The 27,860-nt window shown below is 55.6% G+C and overlaps 1 protein-coding gene across 1 annotated transcript; it reads left to right on the forward strand.

Moving 5' to 3' along the window:
* IMPA2 (inositol monophosphatase 2) lies at positions 1-27,860 on the forward strand. The gene is made up of 8 exons (XM_057527377.1): positions 1-223; positions 9,747-9,880; positions 16,098-16,202; positions 17,984-18,029; positions 19,766-19,874; positions 25,392-25,500; positions 26,093-26,244; positions 27,371-27,860. Exons 1-8 carry the CDS (start codon positions 128-130, stop codon positions 27,484-27,486), a joined length of 867 nt encoding a protein of 288 aa, XP_057383360.1. The 5' UTR covers positions 1-127; the 3' UTR covers positions 27,487-27,860.

A 27,860-nucleotide genomic window follows, 5' to 3' on the forward strand; every position in this document is an offset into this window, starting at 1 on the left:
CTCCAGGGCCAGGCGCAGCTACAGGTCTGCTCCCCGCCCGCTCCCGGTCCCTCGCAGGTCCTCACGGGCGGGCGAGCGCGGCCCAGGCGCGGAGCGGCGGGAGGCGCCGGCGGGCCCGAAGGCCGCGATGAAGCCGAGCGGCGAGGACGGGGCGGCGCAGGCCGGGGGCCCGTGGGAGGAGTGCTTCGAGGCAGCGGCGCAGCTGGCGCTGCGGGCTGGACAGGTGAGCGCGCCCCCGGGAGCACGGCAGGCGCACTCGGACTTGGGGCAGAGCGGACGCAGGGCGTGGGCGGACGGAGACCCCGAGGGCCGGGCCGGGACCTGGGGGCGCGAGCCGCGGAGGGGCTCCGCGCAGCCTACCGCACACCTGCGCACCTGCCACGCCCGCGCCGGGACGGGCGCCCTGGATCCCGCGGCCCGGAGGCGCGGGCCGGGCTCGGGGCGCAGGGCGGCCTGGCGGGAGCGGGCGGGTCAGGGCGCGCGGACTGCCTCGAATTTGACCCAGTGGGCGGGACACGGTGCGGTTGCCCCGGGTTAGAACCCCTACGCGTGGAGGTCGGGCGGACAGCCTGTCCTCGCGCATCCGGAGTCTAGAGGGTTCCACTCTGCGTTTGGAGGAACTGCTACCCGCACCGGAAGGGTGACGGTCAAGCAGCGGAGCTGAAGAAACCTTCAGAGGGCAGCCCCTCTCTTCGCACTTTCCTGTGTGTTTTGTTCCCCCATTTCCTCGGTGCTTCACGCCTGGGGTTCCGCGGGCCACGTGCGGCGGCGAATGGGGGGCGCTGGGGGAGGCAGGGCGCAGGGACCGCTCGCTCCCTGCTCGCGCGTCAAGGCGCTCGGCTGCGTTCCTGCGAGCGGAGCGGGAGGGTGGACAGAGGAGGAGCCCTGCGCGTAGACGGATTTTCTGTTTCCAGCGGCAGTTCCTTTTCGGTCTGAAAGTGCCCCACGGGCTAAAGTCCTGCATTTGAAGTGAGTCCTTAACGTGCACAGTCACAGTGCGGTCCCTTGGTCCCCTAGAAGTTAACTTTCAACACTAGTGGACCCTCCCTCTGTGAGACTTGATCCTTGGGGAAAAGGAGGGCCCCAACCTTACCTGCTGCATTGATGGAGCTCATGGCTTCAGGGCAAACGTTCTTCCTGGAAAGCTGGTCCACTGTGTGAGGGGCGCGCTTGCTCTCCCCCCTCCAGAGACCCTCACTTCCTCTCCAGAGTGAGCGTCTTCAGGATATTTGGTAACTTTTAGGTTCCACCATACAACTTTTCTTCTTTCAGCTTTGAGAAGAAGCCAGTTTAGAATTCAGACACCACTGTGTAAACCCTGGTGAGTTGTTACGGGTTTCTGTGGTTTTTCAAATTTAGATCCTTGAGGAAACAGAAGGGTTTTTGAACCCCCCCCCTTTTTTTTTAACAAATTTACAAATGCTTACACAGAACTTGCAATATAGCAGGCACCGTTCTAAGGGTCCTGGGAACTTTAACTTATTTAAGAGATAGCTTCTGCTTTTGCAACTTGCCAAGAACAACAGAAAAAGCTTTTTTTGACAGTGGGGAAGGATGCAATAAGGATTCTGCCATTGGGTGTCTGATCAGGGGGCCCAGAACTCTGGGCTCCCTCCTGGGCATTATGCTGATGCTTCCTGCCTGCCAGGCAGTGGCGGGGAGAGTGGCCGAATTGCCTGTGGCTGGGACGAACAGAAGCCACACAGGGTCATCCTAACCCGTGTAAAGAGGGACAGACTGTCTTAGTAATGTTCTGACAGTAACAAGGTGCTGATTGGAGAAAACCTGGCCTGTAGCCAGAAAGCCCCAAGAGGCATGAAGGGTGGTTAGTGGTGATTCTTGGGAGTCCTCCTTAGCCAGAGGCACATTTGGTACACGTTCTGTGGCCTTGTGGCCCAACGTGCCCGCCCTCTCACGTTCTGCTGTTTTATTAAGTCTGCTACTCCGGAGACAGCTCTGTGTGCTCCACCGAGTCTGGGTTCTCTACGTTCAGAGGGAGTGCCCTCCCTCCCAGGAGACAGTGTCTGCCGTCCATGTTTCAGACATCGGTTCGGGTCAGGGCAGCCCTGGACGATTTGCTGCCACCTCCCCTCTGCCGCATCCTGAGAGGCCTCCCAGACCCCTCCTTCCTTGTCTCTCCACCACCCATCCCTGTGGTGCCCCTGAGAGGCATCCCTTCCAGTCCCAACCACCATACCACTGCTGAAGCCCCTCCCTGGCTGCTGGGCTTTGGGGAAGGGGGTGACGTCAGCCCCACACCATCACCACCACAAGTACACAGAGTGATATTCATCGAAATGGGTATTTATCATCTTTTATGTGATATGTGAGCAAAAGTATCTTAGAAAACTATGCTTTTTAAGTTGACCTGCAGGGATAGATCCAGGTTTTCTTGAACCTGAAGTTTAGACAATTTACAGGCCCTCTTTAAGAAAAAAAATACAAACTTACAAATTCAAAATTAGATATAAATGTTTATTTAGAATAAGAAAGATCACAACAGCATAAATTTTAAGATGCTAACAAATATAACAAAATACATAAGAATAATTTTTTAACTGCTTCTCAATCTTCTGTAATACTCTTTTCCCATTTTTGGCTTTATACTCTTTACATCTTTGAATGACAACGATTTTGTAGTACTTTCTATGGAGAGGCTAGAAAGGTAAACTCAGACTTTCCTGTAGGATGGCTCATTGAAATTGATTACTATGATTTAGAAAAGTTTAATTAGGCTTCAAACTTGTTATTGGTAGGGTCATATAAATGTTTAGGATTGCCATCAAATTTGAGAATCCTGTCAGTTTTATTTTACATATTAGTTGTCAGACAGGGAAGAATTTTCCAGTGTGCTCTGAGGGGATGCCCTATGTCCGCCTCCAACTGCCCGGAGCAGAGGGGCACAGCGGGGGCTCTGACCCAACATCCCTATTTGTCTGGCTTGCATTGCCACAGGTGTTTTTGTTTGTTTGTTTCTGTTTTTTTTTGTGTGTGTGTGTGTGGCTGCATTGGGTCTTCATTGCTGTGCATGGGCTTTCTCCCTAGTTGCGGCCAGCATGGACTACTCTTCCTTGTGGTGAGTGGGCTTCTCATTGCGATGGCTTCTCTTGTTGGGGAGCACGAGCTCTGGGGGAAGGGGTTCAGTAGTTGCAGCACGTGGGCTCAGTAGTTGCGGCACAGGAGCTCAGTAGTTGTGGCTCAGTGGTTGTGGTGCACGGGCTTAGTTGCTCTGCAGCATGTGGGATCTTCCCAGACCAGGGCTTGAACCCGTGTCCCCTGCATTGGCAGGTGTACTCTTAACCACTGTGCCACCAGGGAAGTCCCCACAGGTGTTGTCTTGATTTGTGATTTTATTTTTTATCAGTTATTCACACAGGGAGTTTAAAAAGTGAAATACTGCTAAAGGGACTGTCATGGAACCAGCAGTGTCCTGTCCCGTGTCATCCTCATCCTTTTCCCCAGAACTCACTGTTTTCAGTTTTCTGATAGTTACACCCATTTTCTAAATGGTAGCTCTGTTTTTGCGTCATCCTCATTAGACACTGTTATGTCCTGTTGCTGCGTTACCTGTTGGTTCCATTGGTGCCTGTGCTCACGTGCTATGACCACATGTAGCACACGGTCAGGCTGGGTAGCATGGTTGTATTACATATTCTTTTCTTTCTTATGCAACTGGTGTTTTCCTGAAGGTTAAAAAAATTTTTTTTTATTTGCTTAGTTTTCTACACACCTACCAACAGCCATCTTCTGACTTCCCAACAGAATTTTTGATGATCTCCTTGGTATAGACACTCATGGGTCTCGCTGCTGGGGACATGTGGTCCTCACACCTTCATGTGCATCAGAAGCACCTGGAGGGCCTCCACGGCAGGCTGCATCCACCACAGGGTTCCTACTCACCGGGTCTGGAGTGGGGCCGAGAATGAGCACTTCCACCAAAACCCCAGCTGATGCTGTCCAGCTGGGGATGGCACTTTGAGAAACACTGCTGTATGTAGTATTTTGTTACGTGACTATATGACAGTTTATTCATTCAACTCTTGAAGAAACTCTGGATAATGTCCAGTTTGGAATTATTAAGAATAATGTTGCTCGTCCAGCACTCTCGCATGTGTCTTTTGGTTACCTCCGTATGCATTTCTGCTGGGGATAGATTAACAATAGGAGTGAAATTGCTGTGTCATCGTGTATGAAATTCTGCCAGGTGGTTTTCCAAGGCGGATGCAGGGATTCACGATTCCCCAGCAGGAGGTGAGGGTTCCTGTTGCCTCATCTCTCAGGCGACACTTGGTGTTGTCTGTCTTTCCATTTTAGCCCTTGTGACCGGTTTGAGGTGGTGTTTTACGGTGGTTTTAATTTGCATGTCCTGTATGACTAATGAACTTAAGTGCCTTTTTATGTGTTTACTGGCCTCTGTTTTTAAAATGGTGGTGCTAAAACAGGTTAGAAATGTATTCATTCACACAACAACTATTTGAGTAACTCTGGAAAGGACCTTAACCTTACTCTGAGTGTGACTGAGGTTCGGGGTCAAGTGCCATGTGGAGCCCTGCAGGGTGATGGGGAGACCACCCTGGCTGCTGCTGGGGTGGGGGTGAGGCTGCAACGCCACAGTGGGTGGGGCAGAACCAGGTCTCCGATGGAAGTGATTAGAATATTCCAAGTGAGGGATGAGGGTGGATCTGACTGGGGGTGGTGAAGAAGGTGGTAAACAGATGTATTTCGAAGGCAGAGCTGCCAGGTTTGCTGCCGGGTCGGAAGCGGGTGTGAGAGGAGCCAGGGGTGCCTGCAGGGTTCGGGCCTGAAAAACTGTCCAGTGGATTTGCCAGAACTGTAGGGGGAGCAGGTTTGGAGGTGGAGGTCAGGTCCTGTGTTCCGCGAGCTGCGAGCTGTTGACCTTGAAATGCCGGTGGATCTCTACGTGAGGGCCTTTGGGTGGAGAGTTCACGTCAGAGGCTCAGGGTGGAGGCGCCAGCTTGGGAGCCGTCAGTCGGCCTGGGCTGGTGTCTCAGGCCAGGTCCCGCCCTGGACGGGGACAAGCAGGCTTGTCTGCCCTGGGCTCTCCGTAGGCGGATCCCAGGTCGAGCTCCCGGCGTTTGCTCTGGGAGATCCCAACCTGGCGGGATGTGGAGGTGGAGGTCCCCCTGCTGTCCTGGCTGAGGATGGAGGGGGCAGCTGGTGACCTCACCATTTCCACTGTCAGTCCTGGCCTTGTCAGCCCTGGCCTTGTCAGCCCCACCTGCCCCCGCGCCCCAAGCCTCCGCAGAGTGGGGTCACCCATATTGACAGTTGTAACACTTTCACCCACATTTGAAGCCTCAGCCAGGATGGAACTTGTGAGATAGCAACTGGCAGGTGAAGCAGCAGCCCCACTGGCACACATGGGCTGAGGGTCCAGGGACAGTCTATGGAGAGCTCTCTCTCACGCAGAGAAGGGTTTGTGTTTTCCGTCTGTTCTGGCCTTCAGCTGATGGGGCCAGGCCCACCCACATTCCAAAGGGCAATCTTTACTGATTTACTGATTAATATGTTCATCTCATCCAAAAACGTCCTTGCAGAAACACCCAGAATAACATTCAACGCAGTATTTGGGTACCCCACGGCTCAGTCAAGTTGCCGCATAAGATTAACCATCACATCACATTCATAAGTCTGGAACCTGAAACATGGCAGTACCGCCAGGCCCACATCTGCAGAGGAAAGATGTTGCCTGTTGAAACCCCACTTCCACAGACTTCTCCGTGTGCGTTCCATGGGTCCCCGAGCTCACACAGGTTGCTCCATAAGGATGGGTGATAATCGTATGGTCGACTTGGGGACAGTAGCATACAACCGAGATGGTTCACAGACAAGAAAGAGGCATTTGGACATGTCTCTGAATGACACCTCAGATGCTGGAGCTGATGGGGTTTGAAATTCAGGCTTCAGTGACTTAAGTCCCATATTTTATATATTAAACATTAACAGAATGTTATTTCGAGGGAGAGATCCAGGCCAGGAGGTCTGTGAAGTGCAGGCTTAGCTAGTGAGTAGCTGAAAAACATTAATTAAAAAACAGCACACACTAACTTATTGCTGGCAAAATGAGAATGTTTAAAATCCCAAGACTGAGAGAAAACAGATGTGGTAAAGGGTTTTAGCAGGTAACTCACCCAGAACCCCACAGGCCTTTCCCCTGAGGATGCGACTGTGGTTAAAAGGCAGGGCTGATTGAGTCTCCTAACGATTTATTTAAAAACAAGACACTATCCCCACCTTTCCTCTCAGTGTAGGAAATTGTCTGAATTGAACTTTTCTTAACCTCGTACTGAGATTTGTACATTGTATATGTGGTACGTTTTGGGGGGTTTTGTCGTAAGGCATTAAGTTTTGTGTGGCCTCGGCCCCCTCAGATGGATGGATGGGCCTTCAGAGGAGTGGATGGGGGAGTGTCTGGGGCCAGGATGGCCGGCTCATCTGAAGGGCGGTGTAGTCTGGGACGATAATTCAGAAACGGGATCTAAATATCTGGGAGTGTAACCGGATGAGAGGGAGGAGTCGGGAATGGTCTGCAGGTCCCTCCCAGGCGTCCAAGGCCCAAAGGAGCAGCAACCAGGTGGCCGGGAATGCGGGTGTGGCCTGCCCTGCGCTGAGGGACACAGGCCCACAAGGAAAGGATCATCACACAACCATAATAAACACTAATAGAAACGGAAAAGAAATCCTTATAAAAGGACACGCTCTAGCATCCTCCTCCTGGATCTGTAATTTCTGTCCTTTGCATGATCTGTGGCTGGGGGCCTGGCTCCCCTGGGAAGGAGCCCAGATGACATCAGGACACCCCACTGCCCCGGGCATGTCTCCTCTCCGTTGGATCCAGAGGATGGAGAGGCCAGGGTGCTCAGATGAGGCTTCATGAGAGCACTTGCTGAGCGTCTTCCCAACTTAGTTACCTGAGCCCCGTGTGCACCCAGCAGGTGTTCTCTGAGACCCCACCATATGTCAGGCTGCAGAGCCCGCCTTGGGGGTGGGTTCAGACACTGGGCAGACAAGGGTCCTAACCCGGGAGCCAGGAGCGCACTTGCAGGGTGAGCGCCGGCTCTGTGGGGAGGTGACATCCCAGTCACAAAGGAGGAGTGCTGGGGCCAGGGGAACCTGGCATCCAGTGGGAAGGGGGTGGGAGGGTGAGTGATGGGTTCGGTGCAGCAGGAGGGGCAGGGGATGCGGGGGCACAGAGGTGGGCCAATGGGCTGGCTCCTTTAGAGTCGGGGACAGAGGCAGGGGGTCCTTTCTCCCCGCCCCTCCCAAGTCCAGTTAGAGTCTGGGAGGCAGGCCCTGCTTCCCGAGTCACCGAGGGGCCCGTTCCTTCCCGCCACTGCTCTGACCCCGCTGCTCTGACCCCGGCAACCACGCCCAAGTCACGGCGGAGGGAGTGGAAGGGCAGGAGGAAGTGCCATGCCAACGGTGGCCCTTTGAGGACGTGACTCGGGAGTCACACGCATCGCTTCCCCTCGCGTCCTCGGGGCCGACCTTGGTCCCAGGGCCACACCTGCCTGCACAGGAGGCTGCGATGCGGGCTGCCATGTGGCTCGGTGCCCTGCTAACCTTGGGCTCTGTTCCTAGAAGGAAGAGGGCCAGCTACTCGGGTCCAGTTGTCTCTGCTCCAGGCCAGCCCACAGAGGCCACTGTGAGCTACATCGGGGGTGACTTTATCCTCGGGGTGACAGGGGGCCATATGGTGCTTTATGCGGGCCCAGGCTTAGAGAGCCCTTCTGCCTGTGCTGCAGGGAGTGGACGTGTGGGGGGCCCCGGGAGGCAGGACGGGATGGAAGCCAGAGGGTGATGGGCTTCGAGGGCAACAAGAGGCGAAACAAGACAGATCAAGGGGTCAGTGTTCCACAAGCGCGTGAGGTCCGGTTGGAAAAAACGGTGCTGAGTCTGTTTAAGCAGTCTGAGGTGTAATGTACTGGTGACTTGAAGGGTTTTGCACCTCGGGCTGTGTGCCGGGCACGACCCTAGACACCAGGCGGGCAGCAGGGAGCAGAGAGCAAGCCGGGTTTTCTGTTAGAAAACGTTGCAACCAATCTGTTATCTTTGCAACCAAGCTGGGAAAACCAAACAACCGTCTGGGCTTGGTGCTGGGATGAGGACCGTCCCTGTCTAGGGGGTCCTGCTTATTCTGTGAAATCCTGCTTGAGCACCCCTGTCTGCAGGCTTCCTGGAGGCGTCTTCCTGGCCTCCTCCTCTTCAGCAAATGGGTACATGGGATGTGGGTACATGGCATGTGGGTACAGGGCATGTGTGTACATGGCATGTGTGTACACAGTATGTGGGTACACGGGATGTGGGTACAGGGCATGTGTGTACATGGCATGTGGGTACACGGCATGTGGGTACATGGCCTGTGGGTACATGGCATGTGGGTACAGGGTATGTGTACAGGGCATGTGGGTACATGGGATGTGGGTACAGGGCATGTGTGTACATGGCAGGTGGGTACAGGGCATGTGTGTATGCGGCATGTGCGTACATGGCATGTGGGTACAGGGCATGTAATTACATGGCGTGTGTGTACAGGGCATGTGTGTACACGGCATGTGGGTACGTGGGATGTGGGTACAGGGCATGTGTGTGTACAGGGCATGTGTGTACACAGCATGTGGGTACAGGGCATGTGGGTACAGGGCAGGTGGGTACGGGGCATGTGTGTACAGGGCATTTGGGTACATGGGATGTAGGTACAGGGCATGTGTGTACATGGCATCTGGGTACACGGCAGGTGGGTACAGGGCAGGTGGGTACAGGGCATGTGAGTACACGGCATGTGTGTACACGGCATGTGGATATAGGGCATTGTGTACACGGCATGTGGGTACAGGGCATGTGTACAAGGCATGTATGTACACAGCGTGTGTGTACAGGCCATGTGTGTACACGATGTTTGTGTACAGGGCATGGGATACACCTGCCTAAGGTTGAAGAGTAAGTATCACGGGGTGGGCGGTGTGGATGTCAGGTGGCGGCTGAACGAGGGGGTCCTTGGAAGGAGATGAGGGATGCTGGGTGCAGCGGGTCTTGGAGGAGAGGTCAGAGGTCGCTTCAGGGTCCTGATGTCACCGTGGTTGGGAACTCGAGCTGTGACTCGGGCAGAGGTGACAGGATAGGCCCTAGCTGCAGTGGGGCTGTTTCCTGATTAATACCCTCAACACCTTCCTGTGTGGGCCCCCAGGGAGGCCCTGGCGCTCAGCCCTCTGTCCCGGAGGCGAAGCGCTGGCAGCTCCTGGGAGACCAACCCACTCGGTCCTGCTACCTGATGCACCCAGCCCCTGGGGCGTGAGGCCAGGGCCTGCCTTCCAGTTCTCTGCGTGTGTTTTCACTTTCCTGGGTTTGGTTTCGGCTGGACCGTTTGGGCTCCTGATCCAGGGGCACATTCATGTGACTGGTAAAGTGAAAGAGGAGAAGCAGTTCCTACACTGAACTCTCCCGAGTTCAAGCTCAGGGGCTCCGTGGGGCTCTGTGGCTGAAGCTTCACGTCCTTAGAACCGCGTTTCTTTCCTCCAAAGAAAGACTAGTCCACCCATGACCGCCTTTCTCGCGAGAAGAGTAGGCGGCAGTGAAGGCTCCCAGGAGCCCCACAGAGAGCCGGGCGCCACAGGTCCGTCTGTCTGGCCATCCGCGGTGGGGGAGGGGGCCCAGCTCCGGTGCAGGACCGTCCCCAGCGCAGGGGGTGCTGGCCAGCATCACCCACCTCCCGACTTTCATTGCAGATCATCAGGAAAGCCCTTTCTGAGGAAAAACGTGTCTCAACGAAAACGTCGGCCGCGGACCTGGTGACAGAAACAGATCACGTGGTGGAGGCCCTGATCCTGCAGGAGCTGCAGCAGCGCTTTCCCTCCCACAGGTGGGTGCGCTGGGGCCTCGCTGACTCCTTGCTGTGACCCGCCCCCGGTCGCGTGTCCCCCACCCCCGCGGATCCTGGCGGGGAGTCCCCTCTGCTGTGCCCTGTCAGCCCAGGGCCACGTGGACTTTCCCAGGACGCGTCCCCGCGTGTGGCCGTCTCCAGGGCCGCCCGCCCCTCCTGCCAAGCCCACACCAAGCCCCCAGGGCCACCCCCCTCCAGAGCAGGTGTCCCTGACCTTTTGGGTCACCATGTGGAGAATCCGATGCAACGATTAATCTTTTCCTTGAAAAAGGCCAGCATTTGCCCAGCGCTGTGTGTCTAGTTCCAAGGGGGCCCAGAGCCCCAGGAGTGGACGCTGTGAGCTCGGGGAGGGGGCTCCTTGGGCACAAGTGTCCCTTTCCTTCCTTAGGGAGCTGCTCACCCTGGAGCCCGATCGCTGGATTCCCAGGTGTAGATGACATGTCTGTCCGGCCCCACGTCCGTGTGGACGAGTGAGGGGCTCTCTCCTGCCGCATGACGCCCTGCGAGTGACTGGGGGGGAGGGGACAGGCCGTACACACTCGCACCTTCTCCCCGCTCCTTCCTTCTAACCCACATCACCTGGGGGGTCATGTGTGTGTGTGTGTGGTGTGTGTGTGTGCAAGCGTGTTGACGGCAGCCCTTGTGTTTCAGCGTCTCTCCCTTTTTCCTTGTTTGGCGTCAGGACCCTAACATCTGTTATAATGGTTACAGGCTCTGCACTGTTTATGATTTCTTAACTTTCAAAAATCTAAATTAAATGGCAGCGTCCAAAAAATCACAGCTGACCTTTGAACAGCATGGGTTTGACCCGCTCAGGTCCACGCAGACGTGGCTGCAGACGCGGGGCGGGGTGGGTGGGGCTGGCTGGCAGGGTCAGCGCCCCTGGCCCCACCGTGTTCAAGGCAGTTGGATTCCCTGAGAGGTGACGGCTCAGGAACCACCACTGGTTCTGACCCAGGAGCTCTTTCTGTTCCTGCATCGTCCAGTGGCTCCAACAGCAGTGAGGCAGCTGGACTGTGGGGCCCTGGGGTCCAGGGTCCAGGTAAAGGCTCTGGTCACTGCAGGGCTCTGCGTGGTGGCGGTCCCAGGCCTCCTGGCGCTTTGCAGTCGGATCACTCTGACAGACCGAATCCTGAAAGTGCTGGCCGGTTGCTGGTGCTTTGGATGCACTGTTGTGTCGATATGGGGCCTGGTGTCTGTTTGCACAGTGTGAATTTACATGCTCCTTGCCAAGTGTCACAGGACAGAGGACAGTGTGTCACACGGGGGGCCTCAGGCTCCGAAGCCCCTTCGAAAGAACTGTCTGGGTCTGCCCAGAGCAGCAGTCCCCACCCTGGGTGGGTGTCAGGCCCCCTGGAGCCTCTCCAACCATGCCTGCCAGCCCACCTGACAAAGCCCTGGGCGGTGCAGGTGCCCCCCAACCCCTAACAAGAGGCAGCGGTCCCCAGGCTGCAGGCTGCGAGGCAGGGACTGGCTGCCCGTGTCAGCCTGGCTCTGCTCCCTCTCCCCTCTTGGCTCTGAGAGCAAAGCCAGGATGCTACTCTCTGCTCTGTTGCCTAGAAAATTCAGATAGGTGAAATCATTTTTCAGCATACCTAAGTCAGGTTTGGTTTCTTCCCAATGATTAAGATTTAAAAGAAAGTACCAGAATTGGGGGACATTTAATTGTATTTTAGGTCAGAGACAAATTGAGAAACTTGTGATGAGGAAAAAAGTTGCATGCATATTATAAGATAAAATAGTATATTGTTATTTTTCTGCATTCAGAGTATTTAAATATATCCCTTAAACAACAAGTTGGTATAAGGCTGCCACCCTTTCTTAAGAAGTCTGAACTTATGCTCTTCCTCATTTTTAGTCTTTCACAAAACAGTACTAAAGATAGATTGCATGGGACTTCCCTGGTTGTGCAGTGGTTAAAGAATCCGCCTGCAACGCAGGGGACACGGGTTCAATCCCTGGTCTGGGAAGATCCCACATGCCGCGGAGCAACTAAGCCCATGCACCACAACTACTGAGCCTGCGCTCTAGAGCCCAAGAGCCACAACTACTGAGCCTGCGTGCCACAACTACTGAAGCCTGCGCACCCTAGAGCCCATGCTCTGCAACAAGAGAAGCCACCGCAATGAGAAGCCCGCACACCGCAACGAAGAGTAGCCCCCGCTCGCCACAACTAGAGAAAGCCCGTGAGCAGCAACAAAGACCAAATGCAGCCAAAAAAAAAAAAATTAAAAAAAACCCGATAGATTGCAGCTGTTTTGACTTTGATAAAATAAGAAACAACCTGACTGTGGGCTCCCTGGTTTTGCTACTTTATTTTACTCACTGGTGAAATCCAAAGCCTGCGAGATGGGTGTGGACAGAAACTGCACTTGCTTCTGCCCTCGGCTGGGCAGTCGCTCCACCCCCAGGGACGGGAATCTGACCACGGTGTCACCCAGCACTGATGCTGCCGCACGGAGGAGATGACACAAGGAACCAGGTCAGGGCCGCGTTCCCGAAGCACTGTGTTGGCGCCAACGGCATGAGCTCAGTCTGCGTCCGGGCCACCTCTGTGGGTGCCGAAACCTGTTCCAGCTGTGCTCCCAAGTGAGATCCAAGTGGGGCGACTTTGAAGACATGCAGTAGCATCGCTGAGCCTGTTTGCGTCCCCTTGTCCGGGAGGCACAGGCCGGGGGAGGAGGACGGCTGGTGCTCTCTCGCCTCTGCCCGGCCTGGGCCCCTGGTGGGACATGGCCTCACTGTCGTGCTGACCGACCCCTGTGCCCTGTGGGGTGCGTGCACTCGGGGAGAAGGCGTTCCTGGCCACCACCACCTGGATGCCTGCCTGCATTGTCTCCCCACTGCATTTCATGCTGTGTCCTCGGGCAGCAGAGCCTGGGCCGAAGCCTGAGCGATGAGGCCGAGGACATTAGCTGGCTCCCTAGTGGACTGAAGGTGACCCTGACCTTGTCACAGAGCCAAAAACTGGCCAAAGAGAAGGCCTGGGTGCTCCTGGCCATAAAAATCATAAGGAGGGTTTGTCACGACTCTTAGGAAGAAGTAATAAAGCAGAACGTATTAGTCTAACTTGTTTCCAAGCTCTGAACCTTGTCCCTGGTGCTGTTTTCCTCTGTACCTTCCATAGGCCTATGAAATGGCCCCATGCTCAGTCACTTGTGTTGTTTCTGTTTACATTGTGGGTTTTTCGTGGACGGTCCAGTGCCCTTGTTGAGGTGTCTGTTACTCTCTCACATGCCATCTGAGTCCGTGTACCCCGGCCTCTGCAGGAATTACCTTCCCACACGGAGAAAATCAGGATCCACAGGCTGGGGAGGTATTCTGGTGCCTTAGAAGAGTGGACACGTCCAAGGCCCTGCCCCCGGGGCCACCCACGGGCACGAGGCAAGTGGGGAGGTGACCAGTGCTCGCCCCACCTGGGCTTGCGGTCAAGAGGAGGGTGCCCTCGGACTGAACAGTCGACGCCCAGAAAGGCCAGGCCTTGGAGTGGCTGCTTGGAGTGACTCCCACCAGAAATGCCCCGCAGGATGAAAGCTGTGTCTGCAGATGCATCATGGGGGCTGCTCCGGGAGCCCAGAGACCACGTACACACATTTGCTGATGGACTGACTGCCAGCCGCAGGCTGTGGTCCCTCTCTCTGAGCTGTCGGCCCCTCCTCCTCCTCCAGGACCCCAGCGACTCCTGCCAACCTCCCTAGTAGGTACCAGCTTCTCGCTTAAAATCAGGTTAGAAAAGGAAGAAGATTCCACATTCCTCCCAGGTTCCTGGGATCATCTTTGTTGTGAGTCATTTCTATTCTCGACCTTAGTGACGTCTTCTCACTGCTTCCTGGACCTTGTGCCCAGTTCAAGCCTGGGACTTTGTCCTTATGTGTGTGTGTTTCGGGTATGGCCCCCTTTCTTTAAGAACATAATCACAAACTTGCAGGAAAATCACGCTGCAGAAAGCACTGAAGACGGATTTAATACCTTACGTCTTTGACTCAGAAAACCTCAGAGCTAATGCGGCATAGGATCGTCCCCTTGTTTCTGCCAGGGTTAGCGGTCGGGGAGTCACCCTGCCTGGCCGCACCCCGCCCAGCCTCCTCTGACTTGATGGTCACCACGACCTTGTTCATCTAGACCCGCCTACCTGGGTCACATGATGCGAATGATCCAAATTCCCAGGGGGGAGGATGGCAGGGAGGCTGCCCAGCAGGAGGAGGGACAAGAGCCAGGAGCTTCCCGGATGCATCTGGTCTGCCCTCTGGGCTGTAAGCTCCTGGGGGCGGCTGTAGGCTTTCTCCACTCACACGACTTTTCCAGGTTCCTTACCCCTGTCCCCAGTCCGGTGCTTTGCTTGCTCACACGTGGGTTTTTCCAGGGACAGCGGTGGGGCGGGGGGGGGGGTGGAAACAGCAACCTGAAAATGATGATGTAGCCTCATCGTGTACACGGACGAGCTTCGGGTGATTTGTCTGTGTCTGGATGACTCTGCACATAGAGCGTGAGTTTCATAATCTTTGGGACAGAAATGCTGCCAGAGTTGAGGGGGACCAGCTGAGTGACGGTGACGGCACTGTGTCAATTGAAGTGACACCAGAATGAAGGGCACCTTCACAGTGTTAGGACCGTGACATGCCAGCCTGGAGAGCTTCCTGTGGTGACAGAGGTGTTCTGTCTGCACGTCCAGTGTGGCGGCTTCTGGCCCGTGTGACTAGTGAGACTAAGGCGCCAACTCTTTTTTTTTTCCAACTCTAACTTTTTTTTTTTTTTAATTTTTATTTATTTTATTTATTTTTGGCTGCATTGGGTCTTTGTTGCTGTGCGCGGGCTTTCTGTAGTTGCGGCAAGCCGGGGCTGCTCTTTGTTGTTACGGTGGCTTCTCTTGTTGCGGAGCACGGGCTCTAGGCGTGCGGGATCCAGTAGTTGTGGCACGCAGGTTCAGTAGTTATGGCTCGTGGGTTCTAGATCACAGGCTCAGTAGTTGTGGCACATGGGCCTAGTTGCTCTGCAGCATGTGGGATCTTCCCGGGCCAGGGCTCGAACCCGTGTCCCCTGCATTGGCAGGCGGATTCTTAACCACTGTGCCACCAGAAAAGTCCCCAACTCTAACTTTTAAATTCTATTTAAAAAGAGCTTCCTGACGACTACAACTGGGGTGTGCAAAACGCCAGCAGTAGGACACCAAGCATTTCTTGTTTTTCACTAGTTTTTCCTTCTTGGTAGAGGTGTGCTGTGGTCAGGGCCCCTTTTCCTCTAGGACAGACGTGCATGTGAGGACCTAGTGGGAAGCCCTCGGCGGGACCAGGTGAACCTGATCTGTTGGGGACAGTCGGAAACCTGTGTCGGGCACCGTCCTGGGGGTTTAGGTGGAGTTTGTTCTTTCCTCCCAGGAGGCAGGGATGCAGACACTTCGGGGGACCCTCCAGCATGAGCCAGCATGGTGGGAGGGGGGGACATGAGGGAGGGGTAGGGGAGCCATCCCTGGTTTCCGGCCTAGGTGGCTGGCTCCTGGAGGTTCCCGTTGTTGAGACAGACCAAGTGGACTCTGCCTTGTTGCCGTCTAGTTCAGGTTCCCAATGGGGCGTGGACAGCCTTGTGGGGGGGCTTGTGTTCAGAGGACTTGTCACAGAGGACAGGCGGGGACAGGGGCCCGGGGTGCCTGGCCTGTGTACTCCTGCAGGATGGGGTCCAGAGGGGAGCCCAGGGGGGTGGGGCCTCCCAGGAGCAACGTCAGCTCCCGTCTCCACATGCGGGACGGATGCCATGTCACCACCTGCGGTTCGGGGAGGCCGGGCTGGGTACAGATGGGGTATCAGCTGTGATGCAGCCTGTCCCCCCCAACCCCGGGCCAGCCCCCCAGCGTTCTCAGGCCCCTGGCTGGCTCTCTTGGCCTTCTCCCTGCAGAGTCAAGTCAGCGCAGAGCTCAGCTTCTCGCCGGCAGCTCTTCCCACATCCATCCTCAGACCCCCGCCTGGCCCACCGCACCCCCTGGTGCTTTAACAGAAGGTGTCACCTTGTGTGTCTGGGTCGTGCCAAGTGACAGGCTAGCAGAGGGCAAAACGCAGACGGTCTTTCCCGGACGCTGCCCCTGTTTGACCAGAGAGGCCGGGTGAGATCTCCTCACCCTGCCTGCTGGTCTCCGGGGCCGGGGCTTGAAGCGCTGAGTCTCAAGTTCCTGGCCTTTTCTCAGGCTGAGCTCTGTCCGCTGCAGGTTCATCGCGGAGGAGGCTGCAGCCGCTGGGGCCAAGTGTGTGCTTACCCCCAGCCCCACCTGGATCGTCGACCCCATTGATGGCACCTGCAACTTCGTGCACAGGTGAGCGCAGGCACACCCCGGCTTTTCCAAACTAGCACGTCAGCAAACCTCTAGCGGGTTTGTGGTCTCACTTACAAGTCACGATACTTTAAAATAAGGTTTCGCATTTGTGAGATACGTTCAGAGCATGTAGGAAATTTTCACTTGTTTAAAAACTATTGCATTTGTCACATTTAAACGTTGGGTTGAATTAAGAAGGACCCTTAAGGAGGCCCCTGGAGAGATGGGCAGGGTTGTAAATAACGTAGGGTGTCTGGTCCAGCAGCCTTGGGAGCATGCGTATGGATGGTGGCCTCGGGGGTTGAGGAGCCGCCGGCTGCCGGCCTAATCTGGGCAGATGTCAGCCCAGAGCAGCAGGTTTCCGGGAGGTCAGAGGCATGTGATGGCAGTGACCTGCCCAGCCCCAGAAGCGCTGACGGGGGGCGGGGGGTGGGGGGTGTCAAAACCTCCCACGAGGACACTCGTGCAGCCCCAGAGCTGGTTGGCCCGGGCTCCTGCCCCATCCCGGGTCCCCATCGGCGGTTGGGGGGCCTGTGGACCTGCAGCCCCCACCAGCGGGACCCGCGGGGAGGGCCCCTACCATAGGTGAGCCAGCGCCCGCTTCCTTCCTTACAGTGAGAGGGACCGGGGTGTGGGGTCCTCAAATGGAGCGTTTATGTGTAAGTGTGGAAAGTGATTCAGCGCATCACAGGTGGCCCTTTAGAGACGGTGGAACAGAGCCATCTGGTGACAGCAACAGTGTCACCAGACTCTTAACTAGAGCGTGACACCCCTGGGGAGTCCTGTGGGACCACGGGGCTCCCCTCCGGGTGTGTATCTCCGAGTGGGGCTCCTGTTCCTGTCCCACTGGTCACCTGTTTGAGGGTGGTAGGGACAGAACGGGCCAAGCCCTACCATGGACAAAGGCCACATGTCCACCCCAGGACCAGAGAGAGAACCTGGACGACAGTGTCATTTGGGAAACAAGCTGTGAGGCTGACCCTTAGGCTCCAGACACCGTCCAGGGCTGTGGTGACCCTTGAAGCCTCAAGGCATTTGGGGGCCTCTGGCCACTGCAGCTCAGACAGGACCTGTCCTGCTCGTGTCCAGCAGCACTGGGACTAGAGCAAGTGCGAAAAGCCTTCTGAGGGTGGGAACCACAGCCAGGCCCAGCCATGGCGTGTCAAGAGCCTCCCCACGGAGACCGCAGGGGACATCACGGCGCAGCCTGGGCAAGGCTGGGTCCCGAGTCTCCTGGGTTAGAAGCAGCTCTTCCTTGTTCCTACTCGTTAAGCCCTAACGATCCTCACATAAAGGAGAAATCGTTCTGGAGACGTAACCTGTAAACCCGCAGGCAGGATGCAAGGTCACCTCCCGCCTTCCACGCAGTGGCCACGCCTGCTGTCCTGCGTGAGGCTCACCCAGGGGTCATGGCAGGAGGGACGTGATTGTCTTGGACCCGGCCCCTCGATGGATGCTGGGGCCAGGCCCCTCCGTCCCTTCAGCCTCTGAGAACCAGAAAGCTGATTATTAACGACGCTCCACCGGGTCCTCCGTGGTCACTGTTGAGTCACGTCCGTCCTGACGACGGCCAACACTGTTGTCTGTCAAGGTCGCTGTTCTATATGTCAGCTCGGCCTGCTTGTCCTCGAAGCGCTCAGTGAAATTGTGGGAGGTAGTTTTTGACAAAACAAACCCGGCCACGCTGTAGAAGGGTCCTCTGCGCCTCCAGCCATATGGAGGCTCCTGAGTTTGCATGCGTCCATGTGTGTCACCGTGTAAACCATCTGTCTTCTCTGCAGATTCCCGACTGTGGCAGTGAGCATTGGGTTTGCTGTGAACCAGGAGGTACGTGATGGGTGGGGCCCGGCCACGCGGCCGCTTGGGTGTTGTTTATTCATCTTGCTTCTTGGTTCCAACCTCTGTTTTCCTCTCCTTGTCCTCGGCCTTCATCACGACGAGTAAATCCAAGCATGTGTTTTCAAATCCACGAAAGTAAACAAATGCAAACCGGTTTGGGGTGTGTGGGTTTGGGGCTCCGGCCGGCCCTCCCCCTCGGTGGCCGTTTAGCGATGCCGCGTGGAGGGGACGTTCTGGGCAGATGTTCCCAGTTAGTCTCCATCTGACCCCTGGGGCGTGTGATCGAGTCACACACAAAAGAAACTCCTATTTTTGGAGGACATTTCTAATCCCAGTGTTCTATTAGTTCTTCATTCTCCTCTAGCTGTTGGGTGAGAACATGGCTGTTGCATGGTTCCCATCGACCTCGGAACTGGGTTGTATCGTGGGACCTGCAGAAAAGGCTGGATCCAGGCTTAAGCTTTGTTATCCAGTTTCAGCGATTACACTTAGGAAAAGCCTTACCTTCGTTGCAGTTACTACAGTTACACTTGAATAGGGCAGGGGGCCAGGCTTTGCTGAGAGAGCCCTCATCAGGGCACTCTCAGGGTTAGCGCAGATTCTGGGGCAGCGGAGGACTCATACCCGTGAGAAAGAACTTAATTTTTGAGGTGAAGATAAGCAAGAGCCTTAATGTTGAGATCTGGCGAGGGAGTCAGCTACTCACTTGTTTCTCTGTTAAATGTGGTCATTGAGATGAGCAAGTGGAGCAGGAAGCTCGGGGGCCGGGGGCTGTTCATCCTGGCGGCAGGGTCTCTTACTGGCCAGGCCGAGGCCTGTGACGGTCCGGGGTGTGTGCTGGGTACACGTGTTCTGGCCTCGTCGTGGAGGCCCTGGCTGCCTGCCGCAGGGTCTCAGAGGCCGGCCGGTTCCGGGACTGACCTGGGCTTGGGAAGGGGGGCGGTCACGTGCTGACTGGAGGGGGCGCAGGCTCTGGGTGTGTGCTGACTGGAGGGTCTTCCCAGAAGTGAGCCCTTTTCCTGCCCGCCCAGACTTCCCTCGGGCATTTGCGGGGCTTCTCCTCGTTTTCTCTGTCCGTTGGTGGCCCCCCAGGCCAGGCACGCGTGCTGTTCTTAGCCCAGGACGGCAGGGAGTCCGGGAGGAGAGGCAGACGGGCTCCGGGTGTAGGGAGGCCTTTTCCCAGCTCCCCTCCTCTCGGCACTGGCTTGTGGGGACTGAGGCCGCGGCCGATGATGTGTGCGGTGAGGGAGGGATCAGCCCCTCCGGTGAATCATGTCTCTTCCTGGGCCGCCCCGGGCTCTGTGATGCTCTTGGATCTCCAAATGCATTCTGAATTCTTCACATGTCAACAATTTTGAGGGTTTCTTGTGGGGTTTGATTAGAGTCACAAGAGCCTTTTTTCCCCTCCCAGAAAAAACAAAAGAGGCCTTTTTGAAGAAGGAAGCTTTTTCAGTAATTTTCAGTTACTAATGCTTGATTATGATGTCAGTTTAAAATATAGTTTTATTTGTTTAAATATATCTTTAAATATAGTTATTTAAGAAAAGAACATTTGCTTTCATGTCCAGGTCTAGGTTTGAATCCAGATGCTGATTTTTTGAGTTCCCTTTCGAAAGCTAATTTCTGTCCACGGTCCTTGCGTTAGTGGTCACAGCTAGAGCTGCATGGCCTTCGGTCCCTGTGTCACATCCTGTGTCTGTTTTCTGTCCTGCCCACCCCAACAGCTGGAGTTCGGGGTGATTTACCACTGCACCGAGGAGCGGCTGTACACGGGCCGGAGGGGCCGGGGCGCCTTCTGCAACGGCCAGCGACTGCGCGTCTCCGGGGAGACAGGTGGGCCCTGCTCGTGTCACGCGTTCCGCGAGGCAGTGGTGGGGATCTCCTACCGAGGTCCAGTCTCTTCGGGGACAGCACGCCCCTGGTGGGCTGGACGTCGGGCCAGTCTGTGTCTCAGTGTGGATGTGGATGTGGCCGGGAGCCTTCAATGGGCCCTTTCTGTTCTGCTCTCACCTTTCATCCCTAATGTGAGAAGGAACCCGGCCACTAGTTCCCGCGTGGTCCCAGTGGACCTGGGCGAGCTGGCCAGGCCAAGGGCAGAGTCAGAGGCATACTCTGGCCCTCGGAGCCTCTTGGTGACCCGGTTCCCCAGGTGCGGGCTGTGGCTCCCTGGATGTGGACCCACTGCCGTTGGCTTCAGTCCCTGTGAGAACACGGACGGCCGCAGGGCAGCCGTGTCCGTGAGCCGCGTTGTATGCACCACAGATGCTCCCCGTCCTTGTCATTCCTGGAGCAGGACCCAAGGACACTGGTGGCTTTTACAAAGGGCTGCTGTTACACTCAGACTGCCTGTAACATACAGAGTTGACAGTATGTGCCTAGTTGGCCTGAGAGGTGGTGAGAGGGGTCAGGAGTGTCCCTGCCCCCGAGCTGCCCGCAGCCAGTGAGGAGACGGGCCTTCCAACCCAAGTCAGGTCCGCTGAGGTCCGGTGAGAGCAGCGCCATCTGGATCCCTGGGCGGGGTGACTGTGAGCAGCGGATCTGCCAGGGAGATGACCGCCCCGTGAAGGACGGGCGACGCAGGAGGTCAGGCAGGAGGCCAGGCCTCACGAGTGTTGGGGGAGAGGGGGCAGGAAGTAACGTCGCAGGAGCTCCAGAGGGAGGGGCCCGGCAGGACCACGGACCGGCCTCTGCCGCCGCCCAGCCCAGGCTCCTGCCCGGGGACTGTTTGCTTTGGCCGCATAGACAGCAGCGTTGATTACAGCTGCGCCTGCCAGGAGCTGGCCTGCCAGCCAGTTGTGTAACTCGGGGCTGAGGGAGCGAGTTGTCAAAGGCCCTGGTGAACTTTGCTCCACATTCATTTGCTGTGACTCGAGGCTCGGTGCCCACGCTCGCACCCATCCCAGGCCCTCCGCCCACGGGCCTCCTTGCTCAAACACGCCGTCCACCCACCTCTGCAACACAGAACCCCAAGTCCGTCGGTGCTCATGCCCAAAAGCTCACTTGGGATTTTTTAAAAATTCTGACTCATAAGTCCAGGGTGATGTTTTCAGCCCTGGTTGTCTTCTATTTGCCCGGTGACGAGGTTTCTACAGGAGGTGACGGAAGGCTCTCCTCAGCAGCATGGTCCTTAGGTGTCGTACAGACCTGGCTTCAAAGCCTGATTCTGACACCTTCCACATGTGACTTGTCAACTCTGCTCCTGGAACCTCAGTGTTCACGTGGGCGGGAGGTGACGCTGATGACAGCTGTGAGGATCAAATTAAGTCCTACCCGCAGGGCACTCAGGGACGGCCTGGCGCTGGCGCCCAAAATGAGAGTCGTTATCAGAGAAGGAATTTGAATCTTCGCACGAGATCAACCAGCTATCAATTCTGGGATGCGTTTCTGGAGGAAATGGTCGCTGAAACAACCACCACTCATCTCCCTGCTTTCCTTGCCTTCTCTTTCCTGTGTTCCTTTCTGCAATGTCTTCAACTCACAAAAGCAAAGCAAAGACCGCACTGCATAGCGGTAAAGGATTAGATGAGGCCAGAATTTCTTTGGTAGCTTTTTCTCAAAATTCTACCTTGCAGAACTGCAAACACATACAAAGGAGACAGAAAAAGTACAGTGAACCCACATGACCCATCACAGCCTGATGTCGCCCCCCCTGCCCCCCCGCGGCCAACCCTGCTTCCTCCAAGCTCCCTGCCCCCACCACCCCAAACAACTCCCTGCTACAAACCCCAGACATAATGGCACTTTCTAGCCAGCATTTCAGTACGTATCTCTCTGTCACTTTCTCTTAAATCTTTTCCACCTTTTCCACCGATTTTTTAATTTTTAAAACTTTCCTCCTTTTCACCTTCCATGTCTTGTAAAGCATAATCTATTGTGTTTATTTATTCTCATTCCTTTAGCTTGACCTTCTTTTCTGAACTGTTTTCTTTCCTAATTCTTTCCTAGGTTCCCTCCCCTCTACTTTTGAGTGATGTTCTTCTTCCGTGGATTCTCTGTTTCTTTCACTTGCAGCTACTTCTGTTTTGTGGACAGGTCTTTCTGGAAATCTCTGATCGACTAGAGAGATGTTATTCTGCTCCCTATTCTCTTTTTTCTTATGATAATTGTGTATGGGATTCAAACATAATTCTTTTACATTCTTTCTAATTAAAAGAGCTCTGGAGGCCGGTGGTGTGATGGGGTGGGGGAGTGAACACTTTCCATCGTCTCGTGGCTCTAGGGCTCCCTCTTCTGCTGTGTTTGTGAAGTGCCTGCAAAGTTGGCCTCTTCCTTGGACGGTTGGCTCTGCCCCTCCCTCGCTGTTACCTGGATCTTCTCCCTCCTTTGCCCCAGATTCCCGTCCAGTGAATTTGGGGTTCACTCCCATGCGTTTCTGCTCAGTGGGTCCTGCCCTGAGAGTCCCTGGAAGGTCGGTTACGAGAGGTCGTAGTAGCTGTCAGGGGTTCGCCCGCCCACTTGCCCTCTGGGGCCTGGATACGCCCTTGTGGATGTAGGTTTTTGTAGATGGTTTTTGTCTGTGGTTTGCGTTTTGCTCTCCCAGCTGCTCTTTTTTTGTCAGAGGGGATTTGGAAGAGGTTACATAGGTTTCCAGGGCAGCCTTCTCCAGGATTCTGAACAATACTTTTTTTTTTTCCAATTACTTATTTGTTTTTGAACATAATGTATTGAGGTGAAGGTCGCGTAACATGAAATTAGCTGTTGTAAAGTGAATAATTCAGTGGCATTACATTCCTGGCGCCCCGTTTTTGGGTGGCTCTGGGGTAACCCCTTCCCGTTGGTCACTCTCTGCCTCTCCCTCACAGCCCCCAACCTTTTTTCTGTCTAGTTCTGGGGTTTTCAGTGAAGTACAGCTAATACTACTTTTCGTGTGAGGAGCTCACGGTCTGCAAGGACCTGGAAGCCCAAGCACGTGTGTCACACACTCCAATCCGAGGCCATCACGGGAGCTGTACGCCCTGCGTCCATGCCCACACTTCAAGGCACAGTCACCTCTTTCCTGTGAGGATGTATTTCAGGGCAGACAGAGGACTTGCTTCTCTCACCTCTAAGTTGTAAAATCTCTCTCAAGACAACAGTGCTCTGATCCTCAACCAGAAAAAGGGTTTTCAAACTGTTGGAAGTCACGGACTATTTTTTTCACCCTAAAATTTGTTTATTGAAAGAGGATGCAGAGATGCCCTGCTTCAAAATCTATTTGATTTTTTTTATAGTGGTAAAATACATATAACATAATAATTGCCGTTTTAACCATTTTTAAGTGTACAATTCAGTGGCATTAATTACATTCACAATCTTGTGCATCCATTTCCTCTATTTCCAAATTGTTTATCGCTGCAAATAGAAACTCTGAACTCATTAAGCAATAGGTCCCCGTGCCCCCCACACACACCCATGAAGTCACAGAATATTTTAAATTATATATATATTAGTATTTGATTAAGAGCTAAACTATTATGATAAAAATAGTTTGAAAGGTAATAAAAGTCATAGTAAGTCATAGTAATTGTGGAGAGCTAGTCAGAATTAATCATAATATAAGACAATATTAAGTAGAGGGGATTGTCATTTTTACCTTTGTTTCATTATCTGGGCAAAAGAAAACAATAGAAAGTATTTTGCCTCAGGTGGCAGAGTTCAGATGACTTCTTAATTGTCTGGGTTTCATTTAGGAAAAAACACCACTTGAGCAAGCATGAGGAAGAGTGGATACACTGCAGCTGGGGGGCGGGGGACACTGGCACAGAGGTGTTGTCTCACAGATGAAAAACTACGGGAAGAAACCCTTTCTTTGGCATCATCACCAGACAAGCTTGAGTCAAGGTCTGGGCCTCACGACCTCCTGCAGGTCACCCACTGCGCCTGGCCCTGTTGAGGTCTTTTTCTTCAAAACAAGTCTTTTTTTCCATGGGAAGGTGCCCTCTCAGCTTGCAGCCCAGTGAGGGTGGGGTTGGGAGGTGAGCTCTGGAGGGCAGACTGGGTCCTGTCCCCGGAGATCCTGGAGCCGCCGCCCTGTGCCCCTCGTGTGGGTAGAGCCCGAGCCGCCACCAGACACACGGCAGGGCTGGTCGCTGGCCCAGCTGTGGTGCCAGGTCTCAGAAAGTCTTTACAGTATAAAATGAGAGCCTCCAGTGTGAGAAAAGGGGAAATGGTACAGACTCAGTGTCTCCTCCCAGTGGTCTGTCCCTGGTGGGAGGTGACTTTATAGGAGTCAGGCGGGATTGGGCCTGGGGAGTGAGGTTACCTATGGGCGTGTTTTTCCTCCACTTCATGGAGGGGCTTCGTTCTCTCAGCTGAACACACGGGAGTGGCTGATCCTGCCTGAACGGCAAGGCCTGACGAGACAGGACACTAGATCTGGATGTGATTGCGTGTGTGGCCAAGAGGGACAGTGCTATGACCCCCGCAGTGAGTCAGGCCCGGCCCACCTGCAGCCACTTTCCTGTGTCTGGTGGCCACAGCATCTACCCCCGATGCTGGGGAGTTACTCCCGAGGACCCCTTTCCAAAGACGTTGCTTAGCAGTCGCTTCCTCGGCAGGGATGACGTTTCCATCTTTGTCATCACGGCAGCTAGCGAAAAGCTTTTATTATTATTATTTTTTAAATTTATTTTCGGCTGCGTTGGGTCGCCATTGCTGCCTGCGCGGGCTTTTTCTAGTTGCGGCGAGCAGGGGCTACTCTTCGTTGTGGTGCGCGGGCTTCTCATTGCGGTGGCCTCTCTTGTTGCGGAGCACGGGCTCTAGGCACGCGTGCTCAGTAGTTGTGGCTTGCGGGCTCTAGGGCGCAGGCTCAATAGTTTTGGTGCATAGGCTTAGTTGCCCTGCAGCATGTGGAATCTTAGTTCCCTGACCAGGGATCGAACCTGTGTCCCCTGCATTGGCAGGTGGATTCTTAACCACTGCACCACCAGGGAAGTCCCGAGAAAGGCTTTTAAAGGCAGATTTATTTGATGAGGCATTGTTTTTCCTCCAAACATGGGGCGTTCCCAGTTTGGAGTCACTTTGTTTTTATTTGTGACTGAATGATGCTAGTTTCATGAGCCACCAGACTCTTCCGAGTTCTTGCTGGTAAGCGTCCCTGAAAAGAGAGAACTGGGAGGTCTACCCCCTGACCCCTGCATCTGGGACTTTCTGGGGCCTGGGAGGTGAGATGGTCAGGGTGTGGCTTCGACTCTAGTCAGCACGTCCTTCCTTTCCCAGGCCAGAAACCTCTGCAGCATCAGCCACCCAGGGAGGACACTGAATTGAGCAAGAGCGGGAGGCGGGTTTGCAGTTCGCTTCGAGGAAAACCCCGACTGCTGGGTGAGAACTGAGCCTTGGTGTTTCTGACTTGGAGAAATTCTCTCCACACAGATCTCTCCAAGGCCCTGGTTCTGACAGAAATCGGGCCCAGACGAGACCCCACGACCCTGAAGCTGTTCCTGAGCAACATGGAGAGGCTGCTCCGTGCTGGGGCCCATGGGTACGCGCTCCCCTCCCAGGACTGGGACCCATGGGTGCATGTTCCCCCTCCTCGGGACCCACGGGACGCCCAGGCCCCATGCACAGCTCCCAGGCTGCTCCCCGGGGCAGGAGCAGTGACACGCGAGCCAGCCCGGTCCCCAGCCGGGAGCTCGTGCAGCCCGTGGGGGTGGGGTGGCAGGGGACCTGTGGGAGCCCATCTCAGCCCCTTGTGTGCCCAGAGCCCAGCGCCCTTCGTGATGACAGTGACGCCCCCCCAGCCCAGTCTCCCCCGGGTCTGTGCTGTGACTGCGGCCACCCCAGATGGTTTAAATCTAAGATCGTTGAAGGTCCACAGAGTGAAAGTTGTGTCCTTCAGTTGCACCAGCCACACTTCAAGTGCCACGGCCTTGGGCTGGTGGCTTCTCGGTGCCGAGTGGTCCATCACCACAGAAAGTTCTATTGGACGGCACGGCTCTGGGCCCAGGGCTCAGAATCGAGCTTTTGGGAAGAGGCCCTGGGCTCTTGTTTAGCTCCTGGGGGTGCCCGCGGTGGAGGGGGCGGGCACTGGAGCAGAGCCATTCAGTGTGTTTCCCCTCCTCCATCTCCGCCAGGGTCCGCGTCATCGGCAGTTCCACCTTGGCGCTCTGCCACCTGGCCTCTGGCGCCGCCGATGCCTACTACCAGTTTGGCCTGCACTGTTGGGACCTGGCTGCAGCCACTGTCATCATCAGGGAAGCAGGCGGCGTGGTGATGGACACGTCAGGTGAGCTCGGGCCCTCAGCCCGCCCTCGTCCCCAGGGGTGCATCCCCAGGACAGATCCGCAATGCCCCAGACAGACAGGCCCCCTCCTCTGCTAACAGGGACATGTAGGGAGGGCAGTGGGCCAGGCCGGAAGGCCCCTCCCCCTTCCTGCCTCCAGGTGTGAAAATAGACCCAGGGTCAGGACGGGTGGCTGTGAGTGTTTTCTAAACACTCACTTCCCCGCCCCCCCCCCCAGTCCACTGAGACCACAGAGCAGGCAGCATGCTCCCTGATCCAATGACGAGGATTTAGGTGATGGATCCTAGAGGTGACCTGTTCCTCTGCCTCAGAGTTACCGTGCCCAGTTACCGACCCCACGGGGGCGAGTCCTGCAGCGTCCCTGTCCCAGGGACGCCCACGGAGCCTCATCTGACATTGGGGTCCTCTGTGGAGCCCATCCTCCCCCAGCTTTAATCCAGAGCCTGTTGCGGAAACGCTGGGCTCCGTTTAACTGCTGGCGCTGGCGGTGGGCCCTTCATCCCATGATTGCTCCGTTTTTGCTCCTTCTCCTCGGGAGGCGGAGCTTCCGGGAGGGTGTGAAGTGAAGAGGGGTCAGCCTTGGGCATTGAGGCCAGGCAGGCCCGTCCCCGTTAAAGACGTGTCTGTCCTGGATGTGACCACGCGCGCGCACACACACACACACGCACGCGTGTGCACTGAGGTGTCCAGCGAGGCCTTTAGGCCTGTTCACACCTCCAGGAGGTCGAGGGCCTTCATCCTGCCCCAGATACCTGGTGCACAGAGCAGCCGCATCGAGGGGCCCATCAGAAAGGCCACCCCCAGCACCCCCCACCCCCACCCCACCAAGGCCTCCTGGGTCCCTGGAGCCCCGTGCAGCGCAGAGTTTGAGAACTGCTCCCTGTCCTGACCTAACATCGTTTGAGCCTCGGCCCTGAACGCTGTACCTTAAGCTGCTTTCTCCCAGCGCAGCCTCAGGAGGTGCCAGTCCTGCAGCCTGGATGGCGCCCAGGTTGGGGCAGAGCGGGGCTGAGGCTCCACCCTTCGGGCTGGCTCAGCCTGAGTGCTGGGCTGTTGGGGGTCGTGCCACCCCCTCCCTAACCCAGACACCCTGTCCCTCTGTCCGCAGGCGGGCCGCTAGACCTCATGTCTTGCAGGGTGGTTGCTGCGGGCACACGGGAAATGGCGGTGCTCATAGCTCAGGCCCTACAGACGATTAACTACGGGCGGGACGATGAGAGGTGAGGGGAGCAGACAGGGCTGCCCCAGGATGGGGCCTTCCTGGGAGCCTGGAGCAAGAGTTCCTGATCCCCAGAGGAGCCATCAGGCTGGAGTCCAGGCTGTCTGGCTGAGCCCACGTCTTGGTGACTTTGGTGTCCAGTGGTTCCTCTCTGTAATCTCACATAACCTTGTGTGGGTTGGTCCAGCCCTCCTACCGGGGCCGAAACCTGGATCTCACAGGACGTATGTATTGATACTGCAATGGCAATTTTTTTTCCAGAACGCAAATCTCAGGTAATAAGGCTTTTGAACTGCTGATAAAGCAGACTTGCTCTCAGCGACCTCCCCCGCCTCCGCCCAGGGTACTTCGGAATGCAATAAACCAAATGATGACTCTC

Source organism: Balaenoptera acutorostrata, chromosome 13 (genome assembly GCF_949987535.1).
Source record: "Balaenoptera acutorostrata chromosome 13, mBalAcu1.1, whole genome shotgun sequence".
In the NCBI taxonomy this organism is placed as follows: Eukaryota; Metazoa; Chordata; class Mammalia; order Artiodactyla; family Balaenopteridae; genus Balaenoptera; species Balaenoptera acutorostrata.